Source organism: Sordaria macrospora, chromosome 2, assembly GCF_033870435.1.
Source record: "Sordaria macrospora chromosome 2, complete sequence".
Lineage (NCBI taxonomy): Eukaryota > Fungi > Ascomycota > Sordariomycetes > Sordariales > Sordariaceae > Sordaria > Sordaria macrospora.
In genome coordinates, this window is record NC_089372.1 from 6,021,077 (window position 1) to 6,037,040 (window position 15,964).

The 15,964-nt window shown below is 52.7% G+C and overlaps 6 protein-coding genes across 6 annotated transcripts; 3 read left to right on the plus strand and 3 right to left on the minus strand.

Annotated features, from left to right (window-relative positions):
* The first annotated feature begins 87 nt into the window (after nucleotides 1-87).
* Nucleotides 88-1,407, plus strand: SMAC4_08224 (uncharacterized protein). Its single transcript, XM_003347192.2, has 2 exons — nucleotides 88-866; nucleotides 1,030-1,407. The coding sequence occupies exons 1-2, from the start codon at nucleotides 640-642 to the stop codon at nucleotides 1,373-1,375; spliced, it is 573 nt and encodes a 190-aa protein (XP_003347240.1). The 5' UTR covers nucleotides 88-639; the 3' UTR covers nucleotides 1,376-1,407.
* A 556-nt stretch (nucleotides 1,408-1,963) lies between these two features.
* Nucleotides 1,964-3,316, minus strand: SMAC4_08223 (uncharacterized protein; the record flags this gene model as incomplete). Its single annotated transcript, XM_003347191.2, has 1 exon — nucleotides 1,964-3,316. The coding sequence occupies exon 1, from the start codon at nucleotides 3,017-3,019 to the stop codon at nucleotides 1,964-1,966; it is 1,056 nt and encodes a 351-aa protein (XP_003347239.1). The 5' UTR covers nucleotides 3,020-3,316.
* A 4,266-nt stretch (nucleotides 3,317-7,582) lies between these two features.
* On the plus strand, nucleotides 7,583-8,763 carry SMAC4_08222 (uncharacterized protein; the record flags this gene model as incomplete). The annotated part of the gene is made up of 2 exons (XM_003347190.1): nucleotides 7,583-7,756; nucleotides 7,825-8,763. The coding sequence occupies 2 exons, from the start codon at nucleotides 7,583-7,585 to the stop codon at nucleotides 8,761-8,763; spliced, it is 1,113 nt and encodes a 370-aa protein (XP_003347238.1).
* Nucleotides 8,764-9,494: 731 nt separating this feature from the next.
* SMAC4_08221 (uncharacterized protein) lies at nucleotides 9,495-11,719 on the plus strand. Its single transcript, XM_003347189.2, has 2 exons — nucleotides 9,495-9,889; nucleotides 9,967-11,719. Exons 1-2 carry the CDS (start codon nucleotides 9,674-9,676, stop codon nucleotides 11,494-11,496), a joined length of 1,746 nt encoding a protein of 581 aa, XP_003347237.1. The 5' UTR covers nucleotides 9,495-9,673; the 3' UTR covers nucleotides 11,497-11,719.
* A 302-nt stretch (nucleotides 11,720-12,021) lies between these two features.
* SMAC4_08220 (uncharacterized protein) lies at nucleotides 12,022-12,300 on the minus strand (the record flags this gene model as incomplete). Its single annotated transcript, XM_003347188.1, has 1 exon — nucleotides 12,022-12,300. The coding sequence occupies one exon, from the start codon at nucleotides 12,298-12,300 to the stop codon at nucleotides 12,022-12,024; it is 279 nt and encodes a 92-aa protein (XP_003347236.1).
* A 415-nt stretch (nucleotides 12,301-12,715) lies between these two features.
* SMAC4_08219 (uncharacterized protein) lies at nucleotides 12,716-15,456 on the minus strand. Its single transcript, XM_003347187.2, has 2 exons — nucleotides 14,903-15,456; nucleotides 12,716-14,805 (listed from the first exon to the last, which is right to left on the minus strand). Exons 1-2 carry the CDS (start codon nucleotides 15,149-15,151, stop codon nucleotides 12,955-12,957), a joined length of 2,100 nt encoding a protein of 699 aa, XP_003347235.1. The 5' UTR covers nucleotides 15,152-15,456; the 3' UTR covers nucleotides 12,716-12,954.
* Nucleotides 15,457-15,964: the final 508 nt, after the last annotated feature.

Consider the following 15,964-nt stretch of genomic DNA (forward strand, 5'->3'; position numbering starts at 1 on the left):
GAATCGAATCTGGATCATGGATAGATCTGTGGTCGATGGCAATAGATGCTCTTTGCTTTTTGCGCATTGTGATGAGATGGACTATTCCAAAAAAAAACATGTAGCACATTTCTTCTTTCTGATTCGCGCTGTGATCATGAAGTCCTCAGAACTTGTGCTGCGAATCGTGTCTCTTTGTCGGATTCAGACCTTGGGGGCGCCTGATGTTTGCCATTATTTTGCAGCTGAATACTAGGAGCACAGCACAATGGGAAAAATGAAGGGATTCCAACCTTTTGCAACCATTGGCCTGTAACATTTCGAGTTGTTTTGTACTTTTTATTATCTGCGCTGGCAATGACAACTTGGATTCTTTTGTATTTGTAGACGATGACTCTTTCCGATAATTGATAGTTTCCTGAATCCCCATCCCGGTCGCCAGGTTCCAGGTCCGAAAAGCGTCTCCTCCACTTCCAACGACCGGCTCCGTTCCCGCGCGCCGCATTGGATCTGGGATCGAAACTATCTCCATAATATTGCGGCAACTCCAGTCACCAACCACGGCATTCATTTGTCGCGTATGCCATAACTCGTTCTTCAACACATCCCTTTTGCGATCCGGTTGCGCCTACACAAAAAAACCATATTCAGCACAACACAATGTCGACCCCGCGAGTCCTCAGGCAGAGCCTCCAAAGGCTCGCACAGCATGCCCGGTGCTACAGCAAGACCACCACCTCCTCCTCCGCCCCTCTCCGAACACACCAGAAGCAGCAGCCGCGTCTGCCTACTGCGTGGTCGACTACCCAGATCTCTGCGCGCCGTTCGCTTTCCACTTCTTCCGCTCTCCAGCACGGCCATGTCGATCCTCCCAAGCCTGGTGAAGAGTAAGTCTAGTTGAGCGCATTCCTTCTCGTTGCCCTCTTCCCCCTTCTTCCCTCATCCCGCCGTTGTCCCCCTCGTCCTTCTGCTCCATGATCCCTCCAACCACTCTCCCCCGTCCCCCCTCCCTCTCCAACTTCAACTAGCGCTGACCGTTAGCTCCAACAGACTCTACGTAACATTCATAGACAAAGACAACCACACGCACAAGCTCGCCGTGTCCGCAGGCGACAACCTGCTCGACATCGCGCAAGCGCATGACCTGGAGATGGAAGGAGCCTGCGGCGGCTCCTGCGCCTGCTCGACCTGCCACGTGATCGTGCAGGACCAGGACATGTACGACCGGATGCCGGAGCCGGACGATGACGAGAACGACATGTTGGACTTGGCCTTTGGTCTGACCGAGACCAGCAGGTTGGGGTGCCAGGTGCATATGACTAAGGAGCTCGATGGACTGGTGGTCAAATTGCCGAGTATGACGAGGAATTTGCAGGCTAGTGATTTTAAGTCTTAGACGTGTAAGACATGGAGGTGGGATGATGGGAGAGAAGGGGGGGGGGAGAGGGTGAGAGGGGGATGTAATATCGATGAGAATGAGATGGGAAAAGCGTAAAGGGCGGGGCGACATGTGCGATACGGTGTAGGATTGATCGAGGGGAAGGAAAAAAGAAGAACCTGCTGGAATACATATGGCGCAGATCTCAAGATCCGGTCCGTTTTCTTTCTGTCTCAAGTCTTCTAGGAGGCGATAGCGTTCTGAAGCGATGTGGTATCATATGTACGAGGAGACTTCAAAATGGGTTCAACTGGTGGCGGGTGTTGGCATGTTAGTTGCGATACCAAGAGTGTGCATTTTTACTACATGGGCCTTGGGGGATTGGATGCTTTTCGCGATATGGTGCCATGGAGGCCTACGATCCGCAAGAAGTTCTTCACCTTTTCACATTCGACAGGGAGCTGGGACATTGATCAACTATTCGCTCTTAATTCCGAGCATGGGGTTGTACATAAGAAATAGGCCAGACCTTTACAATATGCAGACAAACAACAAAAATCACCACTCTACACCCTTCTTCGGGTGCAATTCCCATCCCCCTTCTGTTTAAGCCTCCTCCAAACCCCCCTTCTTCAACCCCCCACCACCGCTCGCAATCAAGTCCAAGAACCCCTTCCTGCTCATCTCCGTAACCTTCTCCTCCCTCCTCTTCACACCTACAATACCCTCCTGCCTAGCCTCCCGCTCCGCCTGCATGGCCTTGACCTGCGCCGCCCTAACCGCATTAAACAGCTTAACCACACCCCTCTGCGCCGTCTTCCTAAGTCTCCTCTCCGTCTCCAGAATCTGCCCCGTCGTCTGCTCGCCCTCCTTGCCATCAGGAATCTCCTCGATTTCACCAGTCTGGATATTCAGCGTCCTGGTCTTGCTGGGCACCAGCACATCGCGGACACGACCCTTCTCAAAAGCCAGACGCTTCTGCTCGCGCAGCCTCTTGCGCGCTTTGGCTTCCAGGGCGGCGTCTACGAGCGACTTGGCGGCTGCGGCGGACTCGGAACTGCGGGCAACGATGGGGTCGGCGCGGCGCGAGGCGGGCAGCTTGGAGGAAAGCATCTTTGTGATGGAAGTGGCGAAGGCTTCGGGGTCGTTGCGCTTGGATTTTGTGTTCTGCTTGCCGGACTCGGCGTCAGAGCCGTCGAGGTCGAATTCATCGTCGTCGAGGTCGTCGGAGCCTAGGTCCGAGGCGCCGCCCTCGTCTTGGGAGTCGTTGTCGTCTGAGGAATCTGGGGCATCTTTGGCGATGAACTTGTTGGGTTTTTGTAGTGTAGACTTGGGCTGCTTGGACTTCTTTGATGACTTTTGTTCGGTCTCGGAGTCGGACTGTTGTTGGCCTTCGTCGGAATCAGAGTCGTAGTTGTCTGTGGATGCGCCATCGTCGGCAAGAAGGTTGTCGAGATCTTCGTCGTCGGAGTCAAGCAAGTGGCCGGGGATGGTCGCGTTGGCACCGGTTCCCTTGAATCCTCCTTCGTTGTCGGATCCCTCCTCTGACTCTGACTCTGAACTACTGTGGTAGGCGGCCAATGCTTGGGCTTTCTGCTTCTTCGAGGGGCGGACCGGCTTGCCCTTGCTGCTGGGGCCCTCTTTGCGCTTTGACATGCCCATGGTTGTGGTTGTGTGTATTTTCGTTCGGTTGGATGTTGGTTGTATATGTGAATTAGGAAGAAGACCGAATCGTGGTTGTGGTGGAATGTGGTGGTCGATCAACACAGATACCGAAGAATTGTTTATCGCGGACGGATTGGAGATGCAAGGCAGATGGTCGAGGTTCAGAGTGCAGGTCCCTCCATTCGAAACTTCCCAATTGCTGAGGTCGCTCTCCACTCAGAAATTTTTGGCGGTCGCGCGTGGCAATAAGCCTACAGGCCCTATTTGGGGGCTGTGGTGGTGGGACTTTTCTCAACCCCCTACTCATTAAGTAGGGGGAAAAGAAATTCTAGAACAGCGAAATATTCTGGGACAATCTACATTGGCGCTAAAACATGAGGAAATTTGTTAGTGTAACATCCACCTCCAACTATTGCGTGTGACGAATTTTGACAGTTGTAGCTTAAGGTATAGTTTTAAATCCTTGTTTTTTATTTCTCCTTCCACGCTTGGCCAAAATCGATGCAACTTTGAAAGCTTCCTTTTTAGAAGTATATTTTCCTCTTCAATTTTTTTGGGAATTTTAGAAAATTGTTTGTATAAAAAGGTAGATAGTTTTCTGGGAGTGGTTCAGTTTGTTTCATGAATATTTCACTATCTCAGACTTTTTTGCTCCCTCTTTTATAAGGAGGTTGACGAAAGAGTCCCAGGCCGTACCACAACCCTCAAGTACCCTTGTCTCCAAGTGATCCAGTTTGAGCGGAGCCACGGGCAGGGCCAGCGGGGATGGCCACGCTCTGCCGTCATCACGGTGACCCCTAACCCTGGGATACTGGTGACTTCAGCGGCTCAAATGACATCCAACTTCAACCTTGTCCCGTCACAACTTCACGTCGAAATTGTCAGATATTGCCCGGTCATTCACTTCACCCTCTTTGCTTTTTTTTCGGGCCGAAACAGTTCGACATGCATACATTTGCCCCATGAATGGACGGCAGCGACGGCTCTTCGAATCTGGTCCCAACCGGAACTGACTACCTCGACTGGATGCAGCACTGACAGGCAGCAGGACAGCTCCTGCCATTCGAGCAGCACGCTTCTGCAGTACAGTCATACCTGCTCTTTGAAACCGGCTTCAATCCAAGTTTGGTAATCAGATACCATCTCGTGCCCTGTCGAGGGTCGCCACCTTTCCTCTTTGCCTGCCCAAAGAGCCATACCGGTATTTGGGAATTTTCCCAGTTTTGCTAAGGGGGACATCGGGGTACATGTTGCTACTGCTTTCTTGCCGTGAAGGGAGATGTCACTTTCAAGTCTCATGCGGAGGAGGTAGTGACTCTGGTTAACTTCAAGGAAAGATGGCCTTTTGGGCGGTGAGAAAAGGAAAAAGTAAAAGGAAAAAAAATTGAATGAACGAGGAATGCTGTTTCCCACCCCCGTTGCTCGTCTCTTTCCCCGCAACTTTGCGTGTTAATCTCGTAAGATTCAGAACCACGTCCATCCAACAAGGCAGTTTCAGGATCTGCCTATCCAACAGAGGTAAGCCATACATTCTATCCGCCTTCAAGGCTTCAACTTACCGGTGTTTGCATCCAGGTATTAAGTATCAACCAGCATGCCACCACCCTTTGCATCATTGGCCTGATCTCCACGACGCTCCGATCATCAACAAGACTGGTGCTTTTTGAACCACACGGAGACAGATGATTATGTAGAACGACAACGTGTCGGTGAATGTTTCAATTGATGAGAGAAGAACAACATGGCGGTCATCCATTCTCAGGAGGCAGATCCCGTGGCACCAGAGTGTCGAATGGTAGACTGTCTTCGTGTGATGTCTCACCAATAAAGCAAGCACTCGGTGCCTTTAATGCCAAGCGGTTTCGATAAGAACGATCACAATTTCACAATGGCCCTATCCTCTGACATACAACAAAGTGTTTCTAGTTGCCAAAGACCCTAAACCGCCCGACCCCAAGGACTGTAGCGGCAAGGTCAAGTACCTACCGCATTCGCAAATCATCCATCCCGGTTGGAAACCAGAACAGTTCAATAAGCCAGAGCATCAGTGGATCTTTGGGCATTCGGTCATGATGTTATCTAAAGAGCCCTCAGCAAAAGGGAGTGTTGATGTCTGCGTGGTTGGTTGACCACGATTCACATGTTCAAAGGGCTGGTCCATGGCACAATGCCGTCCACCTGGATCTTTGAAGGTCGCGATCTCGAAGCCGAGCACGGCCACTCCCTTCAATCCCGCTTCTACATGCCTATACACACACTACTTGTACACCCTTCGCATGGACACCCTTCGCGGGGCTCATCACAAGTGGTACATTTATGGATGGCTCATGTGACAAAGGTTCATCTGGCAAGGGCTCATCCTCTGATGGAAGGTACATCTGCTGAGCGTTCGTCTTCCGGGCGTCAGGCCCCTGACGGCCCACCCTCCTGACGAGGCGGTTGACATGGCTTACAAGGAAAGTGCAGTGCCAAGGTGCGTTGAGACCGTCGCTGTGGTCGTTGGCCGTTTCTGGAGCTCACACGACGGCAGTGAGGAGGTGACTGTAACATCTACTGCCGAGGCAAGGTCAGGACACGGAGCGGGCAAGCTGCTTACCTTTGCCAGTCCACGCGATGATGCAATAAGGGCAATGAGGTCGGATGGATGTTGTCTGCATGGGCATGTAGTCCATCACGATGCCCATGCCAAATGCCATCATTTCTTGGTTCGAAATGCTTGTTCCCTGGGTACGGTTCTTGCCCGCCTTTCATTGGTTCGGTCATGTTGACCTTGGTTGTTGTTGCTGCGCCTGTCTCCCGTCTGTTTGGTACCATTAAGCCAGTGTGCCCCTTCCGGCATCATGTCAATCGTGCGACCCTTCATCGGCGCGCGTTGGGTCAATATGCACGCAACACGATGGTTTGGGCAGGAGAGACCGGTACGGCGGGTCCTTGGCGACAGAAGCATCGGATGCTTCCCTAGGTAATGGAGCCGAGATCTTGAAACTGAAGGAGAGACACGGGATTACGGAATCGCTACAGCAAATTCGCCAGCTGCGATGGGGTCTGATGATCGATTGTGACTCCCAGTGCAGTGTTCCGTTGTGTGGCACTGAAGTGGAAGCTACATGCATTCGATTTACGACCGGAGATTACCGGATCTCGGCGGCGTGGTCATTTTCCTTTCGTTACTTCCGCTTTTGAATTGGCGAAGGAAATTAGGTCGAGTTCTGGAAGAGCCTATGTTGGTGGGCGAAGAGAGGGCAAAAAGAGTGCTAGCTCATGTCATCCTCACAATTTGGGCCGAGCTTCTCTCTTCACTTCTTCGCTGGGTCCATTTCTGCCATCGACGGTCACCGCATCGGGCTGACCCTGCAAGTCGAGACATTCAAAACCTGGATGCAGCCAAAAGCGAGCCCCGTCTGCTCTTCACGCCATCAGTCATGTGCAAGTGGAAGTCACCTTGGAGGTACTCTGTACTGCTTCGGTTGTCTGTCAGCATTGAAATCGTGGTTTGGGAATGCAGGGTTAAAGGTGTCCGACAACCATCAATATGCGTCTTCAACGGCTGCCAAATGCATCTGGCAGACATTCAACCCTGCGTCTTCTGCACGTCACCAAACCCTAATCTCGAGAGAAAAAGCATCACATGTCCTAGTACATGGGAGGGCAGCCCTCCTGCATTTCCTCACTGCCAACTCGGCACCCGTTGTTACCATGGTACACATTCGGACGGTTCGTCAGGGTTTCTCTCTACGACATGGTCTTTGAGCGAGAGCTAACAGACTTGTCTAGGTATATACCTATCTGGCTCCATGGGCGGGTCAAAGTACCCGACAGACTTCCCCGTTAACACCAGATTCAGATCATGGCTTTCACTCGGAGGCGGGCTTCCAGTTGCCAAGTGTGTTGATGCCTTCACAAGCTGGCAGGTTGGGCCTACGCCCCCTTTTGTGCTGGGCGATGTATGCTGCGAGGCACTGCAATGCCAATGCCAGAGTGGCAAGATGGACACGATGGTCACATGGTCATCATTGATAGTTTCCCGCTCCTCCGTACCGGCGAATTGTCGTAGAACGGCCAACAGATTTCCTCTTGTCTCGCCCCCAATCGACGACGAACACCAGCAAACTTCGGATTCTTCATTTCACATCAATTGCTTCCCCGGTGACCCGACATTGGAGTGACTGTGAGACTACTTCCTCGTTCACAGCCGACAAGCCCAAGGATCCTCGACATATTGTTCTGCTCACAAGCCCCTTACGCTCGCGATGCCGACTTCCCCCTCTCCCTTCAAAGCTCCGACGTTCTAGACTTCGGCGACTCTAGGAACCACTCCAGTTGCCGATTACCAGCATCATTGACCTTCGCTGTACCGTTGACCGGCTGGGGTGACTATATGGGCGTCAGCTGCCAATATCTACCATACCTTGAACCGGTAATGTCGCCTCGATTCTCGAAGCTCTTTGTCCTAACGACCTACGGCGTCTTTCAGTCATATCGAATCTCATATTACCAAGGCGTTTCATTCTGGACGATTCCGCCACTACCCGACACACTCCGCTTGCAATAGATCAAGCAATGGAGCAGGACGCTGCGCTGGTCCACGGTGATTTTGTCGGAGGCAAAATCATGTGGTTACCGCATAAATCGACGATCCTGTTCGAGTACAGGCCGAACCTACCGGACGATTTATTCAATCATCCGGTCGTCATCACATCCGAGGAGCTGACGAATACAGTCTCCGTGCTGATGGTGGGATGAAAATACCATTTCCCCTATTTCCTAGTCATCGCATTGCTAACCGATATGATGTCAACCAGATGACTACCTTCGACGGAGTGGGCATTGAAACTAGATTTGCTCCCGACTCTATTGAAATTCTGGTCTACGCGCCGGTCCATCCCGCTCCTCAACATCCCAACAGCGCGGGAATTGGAGGGCCCTTGCAGCTCGTCTTTAATGGCAACGAGAAGACTTTCAACAAGGCAACTTGGGTAAATATGAGAACAGAATACCGGATCCCTTACCTATGTCTTGACCTCTGGCAGTCATGGAAGGGAAATAAAAACGAGACCCTCACCCTAGACATAGAGTCATATGAAAGCCTGATGCGGTACCGTCAAGAATTTGTACTACGCCATTGGGTGCCGTTACTGGACCAGAAAGAAAAGGAGAAAAAGGAGGAGATAAGAAGACAGGAGGCGGCAAACAAGGAGAGGAGAGAGAAAGACTGGCGACCCAAGCAGTCCAAATCTCTGGACAGAATGCTGCGTGATCATCCGATTAGACCGCGATCATTCGATCAACAGTCCAGGCCCACAACGTTGATGGAGAAGACGACATGGTGGAACCCAGAGTATCAACCTTCGCAACGGTCTGTGGCTCAAACTGCGGAATGGAATGTCCAAGGAAGCTCCAGGGCTGCTTCTCGCAGTTGTGACGATCCTCCGAAGTCGAAGTCTATGAGTTCGGTAATGATTCCTGGTCCTGAGTCCCATACACACAAGGTGGACGCAGAATGGGATCAGGAGCCGGAGGCCACACAATGGGAACCACCGCGAGCATCCAACAGGCAGCCTCTCCAGGAGCTTGGGACCGAAAGTACGAAAAATACTTCCCGAAATTACGCAAGCGTCGCTCACACGCGCTTTTCCTATGCCGCCGCTCCAGAGTTGCCAGCATCCACAATTCCAGCAACGACCCCTCTCCGAAAGTGGCTTGTTCTGGCGCCGAAATCCAGAGCTCCTCGTGAGAGCTAAAATTACCGTTTGTCTGGGAGGTGGTGATGTGCACCAGACGAGCCATCATCGGAGTCACAATTTGGCTGCGGATCTACCATTGGCCTGGAATTGCGATACTTACCCATACTCCTCCAGGACAAATTAACGCGTACTCCAGAGCCCGATATGACGGACAAATCGACAGGACCCCGAAGAGTCTGTCAAGTTGTAAACGGCTTTTGGGACCTAGGAATGGCCTTGAGGACGAATGTGAAGAAGAAAAGTAATGAGACAAATGGAAACCGTCTTAGTGCTTTTCAGACGATGTCGTAGTCTCGGTGATCAAGCCACGTTAATTTGTCCTGGACGAGCCATAGTATGGCAATGCGCAGGACTTGAGTGAGAAGCTGCTGGAGTTGATGGCTCACGGACAAGAGGTAACCGATCACCCATGGGCACATTGGTTTTACCCTGGAGTCATTTTGCCTTTCGGCGCTCTTCACTTCATCCTTCTCATGCCAATCTCCCACTCAATTGTTGGCCCAAATAATCGACCGGTCTGCCTCACAGCCCTGGCGGCTATGCCAGATGCCAAGGAAAACCCATCGTGCCAACCGTTTTTGCGACCATGCTCCCAATTGGATCTACGAGGGTTCATATGCATGCATGTGTTTGAACGGGCCGGTGCGACGGGCCACCACGGTGACACACATCATCAGCAAGCCACGTCCCCCCACACGAATGGCAGCCAGTCAGCCAACGGGTCTGAGGAGGGACACAAACGGATGGAATCATAACTACAAGCCATCTGCTGTGATGCGATGGTTGTTCGTTCGCGCCCGAATATGTTCGCTCCCACAACGACTCGAGTTGCGGATTCCGATTCCCCGTTCACTTCGACAGCTTCGCATGCGATTGAGAAGTCAATCGGTAGCAATTATTGCCCAAGATGCCGTCCTCCCACCGTCTCGGCAAAAAAGAGCGACGATCTCGGTTCAACCAAACTACCGTGACGAAGCCTCCGGATCTCGGCGGTCGTATTATGTGGCTGCCCAAACTCAACCAGCTGAGCACTTCGAGCGGACTTCCGGACATGTGCCATGATCACCCAGTCATTGTCTTATCCCCAAGGCCGCTGCCTAATGACGAGGTCGTTATCCTGATGGTTAGTCCCACACTCTGTGACCCCAAACCCCCCACCCTCCCTCTGCTCCCTTTCCTGGACTAACCCAGGCATCACAGATTACCTCCTTTGGCGGAAAAGACCTCCTAAGACGGCACCGGCACGACTACGAAAGACCGAAAAGGGCCAACTACCTTCCCATTGACCCATCGCCTGTTCATCCCGACGACCCAGATAAGAATGTCGTGCTAAAACTTGGTGGCGGTGCAGTTTTAAGGAAGAACTCGTGGGTGAATACTGCGACACAGCACCGGGTCGCCATTTCCCTGTTGAGAAACTATGACTGGTGGAAGACTGAGAAGAAATTCGTGCTTACGCCGGAGTCCTACAAGGTGTTGACAAACTTCGTCAGGTTTCGGGCTCCTGATGATGTTGTCGCTGGGTCGTCTGGGACACCGGAACCGGAACCCGGACCGGCCGTGGCACAGAGAGCCACGCCCCCGTTGACCCCTCAAATCAGACCGGTAGTCGTCCCTGAGCCAGCCCCGGAACCGGTGACTCGGTCACCGGATGTTCTTGAGCCAGCAACGGCAAACGACTCGGACTCGGACACCACTATCGTCGCAGAGAACTACTGGGAGGCGGAGATGAGACGTCTACGGGATCAAACCTTGAGCCAGCGGTTCACCATCATCAGAGAGGACAACGACTCGAATCCATCCGTCTTCATGGGGGCTCACCGGGCCTCGTACACCACGTCTGCTTCCGAACAAAACCGGCAGCAACCTCCCCGTCCTGTATTACAGTTGCAGGACAACGAACAATCATCTCTCCTCCGTCCACAGACTCAATCGACCGCACCCAGCCCGCGAACAAAACCGCAAGCACTGATTCCAGCAACAAGAACAGGATATGGAACCATATCATCGTCATCCCGCCCTTCACAAGTCCGTACCGATAGAGCACAAGAACTCTCCTGTTCCCAATTACGGGATCTGCTCACAGCCGCAGCAACGGCCCGTGTCCAGGCCTGCGCCCGAGCCGCTGCCGAGCTCCCTAAACTCGAACGAGAGAGACCATGGCATACGTGGTTCTCCCGGCTAGGCTTGCCGTTCCGATTTGACTTCGTCTTCTTTGGTACTTCGTCTACGCATGCGCAGGCTCGCGCTCGCGCTTATGCTCAAAATATTTCCGTTGCTCGTGATCAGGCTGGCTTGGGTCCAGGTCCAGACACTGAAAGAGTGGTTGAAGGAAGGCTCATGTATACCGGTCTTACGAGGGCTCAAAGACGTGAGTTGGAGGCCGAAGGAAATGCTGGGCCGGCGTATGAATATGCCCGTATCGCTCCTTCGGAGGGACATGGCAAGGGAAAAGGGAGGTTGTCGATGCTTGCGAAGGGCGTTCTTGTATTTGTGATATTGTTGATCCAGGCGACCTTGTTGGCGGCGGTGTTATGGAGTGTGGTGCGCTTTGGGGTCGATAAGGCGGTTATCGAATGGGTTGCGAAGGCGGCTGGTAAGGTGGTCGGGGCTTGGGAAGCTTTCGTTTATGGATTTTGGGTGGTTGTTGACTTTGTTGTGCAACTTGTTATTGGTCTACTGTACTTGGCTTTCATCATTGCCTGCTTGGGTTTTTGCATGGGTGGATGAGTGTGATATGTGTCTGTCTGCTAGGGGTGGGCGAGAAGGGACGGCGGTTTCGGTCTGGTTTGTCTTCATGTTGGGGAAGGTAGCTCCGGTTGTCAGTGTGGAAGGCGATGATGGCCGCACTTCTGGTACTATTCTTGGCTTTCATGGCGCTACAGTAGGGAGGCACTTTTGATTTGGTTACTTTACAAAGGTTGTATTGTATTTTATCACCTGTCTCGTCCACTGGTTGCTTTTAGTCTTTTTCTTTCTTCTAAAGTCGTTTATGTCTTGTTCATCGGTAGAGGTAAACACCCGGTTTGTTCGTGACTAACATTCCACCCCATTTCTTCTCCCCCAACAACCTCCGCGCAATATCGACCTCAAGGTTTGTATCGTCTCGTCGCCACCCCTGCCGTGCTATCTCATATTTACACTTTTCGTTCCATTCTAACTAACCCCAAGCAGATCGCCAACCAACCGGGCACTCTCGCCAGATCGTCACGGATCCAATTCCTGTCCCAAGGCCTACGTCAAACAATAGATGTCTCATAGGAGACGCAGAAACTTCACTGCCTTCTCAGTTCTCACAGTCGAAGCCGTGCTCTTGGGGTTCGCCATATTCTTGCCAGTGGATCTGGAAGCATCATCTTGCGCTTGAGCCGAGTGACCAGCATCTCCATGCCCGCCCGCCTTGGCGCCGTCTGGTGTAGAGGCCGCAAAGCCCGATGCTTGTTGACTGGCACTCTCCTTCTCGCTGGGAGTCCCGGGTGGAGGACATAGATGTGTCTCGTTTTCGATGGAGGACGAATGTTTGTTGGCTTCCATGATGGCCGGCTTTCCTTCGTTGGCTTGTGATGAGTGATGTTGCAAGTGCTTGCTTTCGAGGGTCCAAGGGATCTGATGTGATCTTGCTTGTGGCGCGTGGGCTGTATGTGAGGTGTGGGAAGCTTGTGGAAACATGGATGGCACTGGAACGAACAAGGGGGGACAAGATGCTTCTTATACGTCCCGCCCTCAAATGAGAAGCAGTCGTGTTCTCGTTGGTGGCTGTCAGTCAGTCATTGTAGTTCAGTGGCGACCTTAGTGAGGTTCGTTTGAAGTGACAGGAGCGTTCGTTTGCATTGTCGGAAGCTGCCCCTATCTTGTTTGATGTCTTCCGTCGTGGTGTGTCACTATCTCAGGCAGTCCTGCCGTTCGACAGCCGGGCCGATGGTGGCTGGTTTTTTGTCATTGCTCCGTTTCATAATCCGTCCTATTGTTAGGATACCTAACTACCTAAGGGAAGAGATGCTCGAAAGCAGGAGGGACAGTCTCCCTCATAATACGTGTACATCAAACCACACCATCCGTTAGACCCCAGTCCCAGTTGCCCCAGGACTATTTCCACATATGAGGCACATGTGGTGATGTCCGCGCCGGAGACATTCCGGTTTCTCCTTTATAGCCCGAGCCATCTTAACGCGACAAGAACACCCAACATTATCTCCAGTCGTCGCGCCGAGGCAGAAACAACCCATCTAAGGGAGAACTGTCGCCTGGCTTACTGAGCACATAGTCCCAGCAACCCATAAGGAACAACATTCCAGCCAACACTTGCACCAATACGTGAAGTTTCCCCTTTAACCATAAGCCATACACCAACCCGATGCCCCCATACTGGTTCGGATGCCGCCAACAATGCTTCAGCACCGCCGACATGCCCCTCGCCATGGCCACTGCTACCCCCATCAACCCTCTACCCACCACCTTCAAGCCTTCGCTACCTGCCACGGCCTCAGTGAACAACTCTCCACCAAGCTGGCTGTGCCAGAACTTCCAGCCAAGAATGCCAACGACCGCAGAGGTTGGAACCCACTTGATGGCCAAGCGGGTGCGACGTGGTAGGTCCGTCCACCATAGACGTGCTTCTTTGTAGACCTCGCGTCTATATCTATCGCCTGGATCTTCGCGGGCGGCTTTGTCTTTAGCATCATCGCGAGCACCGCGAGAGGCATCTTTGCCTGTGCCTTGGCTTGTGGCCGTGGCAGAGCGGTTGCGCCAGTCATCACTTGCGCGGGCGGAAGATGAAGCGTTGAGGCGAGATCGTCTCTCTAAGTCCTCCATGCGTATGCGCTTCGCTTCTTCGAGTGTCATGTAGTGGAAGGTTTTGGGTGGGGGGTCGTCGTTGATGGGCGGTGGAGCTGGAGCTGAAGTTGGAGCTGGAGCTGGAGTTGAGGGGGTTGGAGTTGGAGGCTGCGGAATGAAGCGGTAAGGTTCATGTTGCGGGTTGCGGGAGCCAAATGGTTCAGGATCCATTGGATGGTCTTGGGTCTGGTCCTGAGCTTCATCGTTAGAGGCATCTTTACCTTCACCTGTGTTTTTTGCCGTAGCAGAACCGTCGCGGCCATCATCCATGTCACTCTTGCGGGCAGCAAGCGAATCGTTGAGGCGAGATATCTTCGCGATCTCCTCCATGATGGCCACAACCATGCGTGCGCGCCACAACATCTCTTGTTCGTACGTTCGCTCAGATGCTTGACGGGAAAGCACCGGGTTGAGGCGAATTTGCGTGTCTAATGCCTGCAGAATCAAGTCGATGCGCCTCTCTTGTTCGGGCGTTAGGTCGTCTGGAACATCATCATCAGCAGACGGTTGTGACGGTGCTGGAGTTTGGGGGGCTGGAGGCAATGGTGCTGGAGTCGAGGGAGTTGGAGGTGGAGGTGATGGTTCTGGAGTCGAGGTAGTTCCAAGCGGCGGTGCTAGAGTTGAGGGACCTGAAGATAGTGGTGCTGGAGATGGGGGAGTTGGCGGCCGTGGAATGAAGTGGTAAGGTCGCGGTTCTCGGAGCCCGAAAGGTTGAGAGTCCATTGGACGGGCTTGGGTGTTATCCTCGTCCTCAGAGGGAGGCTCTGTGCTCATGTTGTCCGCCTTTATGTCCTTGAGCTGCTCCGTGGTGTCCTCGAGCTGCTCTACGGATTCCTGCTTGTCCACTTCCGCTTCCGGGTCCGCGGGAGTGTGAAGAAGTTGAACAGCTGAGAACCCAGCAAAGGCAGCCAACTTGTGGTACGAGTCGTTCTCCAGGTAAAATCTCGGGTAAATCTTGTGGATCGAATCGTAATGGAGGTATTCCGCAAGTTCGGAGAATAGAACGGTTCTTCTAGAATTGGACGAGCCGTTCACGTACGAAGGCGTTTTCGGCGAGTAAGGTAACATCTTGAGCATCATGTTCCTCTCCGGCATGTCAGGGTGAGAAGGTGTAGGCTCGATGGGAAGATATTTAGCCCTCTGCTTCATTCCTTTGCGGGAGGCCTTGAATCTTTTGGTGAGGTCTTGGTTACCCAAGGATGTCATCTTGATGAATATAAGCTCAAATTAGTACCATGCTACCAGATACTGACGTGAGGAACACGAGGGGGAGATCTTCACTGATGATTGGACTGGAACCTACCCCTACTATCTCGACCTTGTTGGTGGCAGAGATGGCCGGTGATAATATGACCACCGGGTGCTTGAGAGACACGTAGTCGCGTGGAACGCCTTTCGCGTCGCCGGGTAGCCACATGATGAGTCCAGCGAGACCTTGTGACTTTCGATCCTTTGCAAACTCGATCGCGTTCCCATTATGGACGAGCTTCTTCTTTGTATTTGGCTCATGGCCCTCTTGTGCGGGACGAGGGATCACCGGCTCGGTCGACATGGTGACTGTTGACTCGGATCGTGATGCCGGTGCGGCTTGTGGGCCAAGGGATGCAGTGGGATACACAATCCCACGGGATCGCAGTCCAGTATTTCCACGTCACTTGGCGGAGGGCGAGATTGGCATCGACCACTCCTTCGGCAGCAAGAGAAAAGAGCTCGGCGTCCGGGAGCGAGGCGTAGGCGTAGGCGGAGGGGAAGGGCACACCGCCTCTGGGACGACCTCTTCGGCGAGATTGAGACGCGAAAATGGAAGCTTTCGAGAAAGTGTTCCTATGGTATGAGCTAGAGTTAAAGCATTGAAGGAAGGTTTTTCGTAAGGGAAAGCACGGGAATTTGCAGATTCGGATATGCGACGGGGTTGTGGGAGGTTAGTTCCTGTGAAGGCTGTGCTCCGTTTGTTGAGGTCTTCCAGTCGACTCCTCATTGGTGCTGCAGCCAGCCTCGTGGTAGGCCGGCGGTTGGCCTCACGGTAGGCCGCCGGCCGAATCTATCAATCCTAATGCGGGGTAGTTGAGTGCCTGTTGGCATGGATACCTACTTGGCGGCAGATCTGCTGTCGTGTATTTCATGGACTGGATGTACAATTTTTGGTTTCCATGTTTGTTAGTCTGGGTTTTCCATCATGGGCCAATCAGGCGAGCTTTGAAGCTCTCATGGGCCTTTTGAAAGAGAGACTATCCTCTGTTTGAAGCGTTATGGGATAATGATAAGAGTTTAAAGACGCCAGGGACGTTCTTCTACGTCTCCTTCAAGGCCTTTGAGACTGGAAGATATCAGTCTACGGCGCCGCTCACCCGATAGAAAGCCGGAC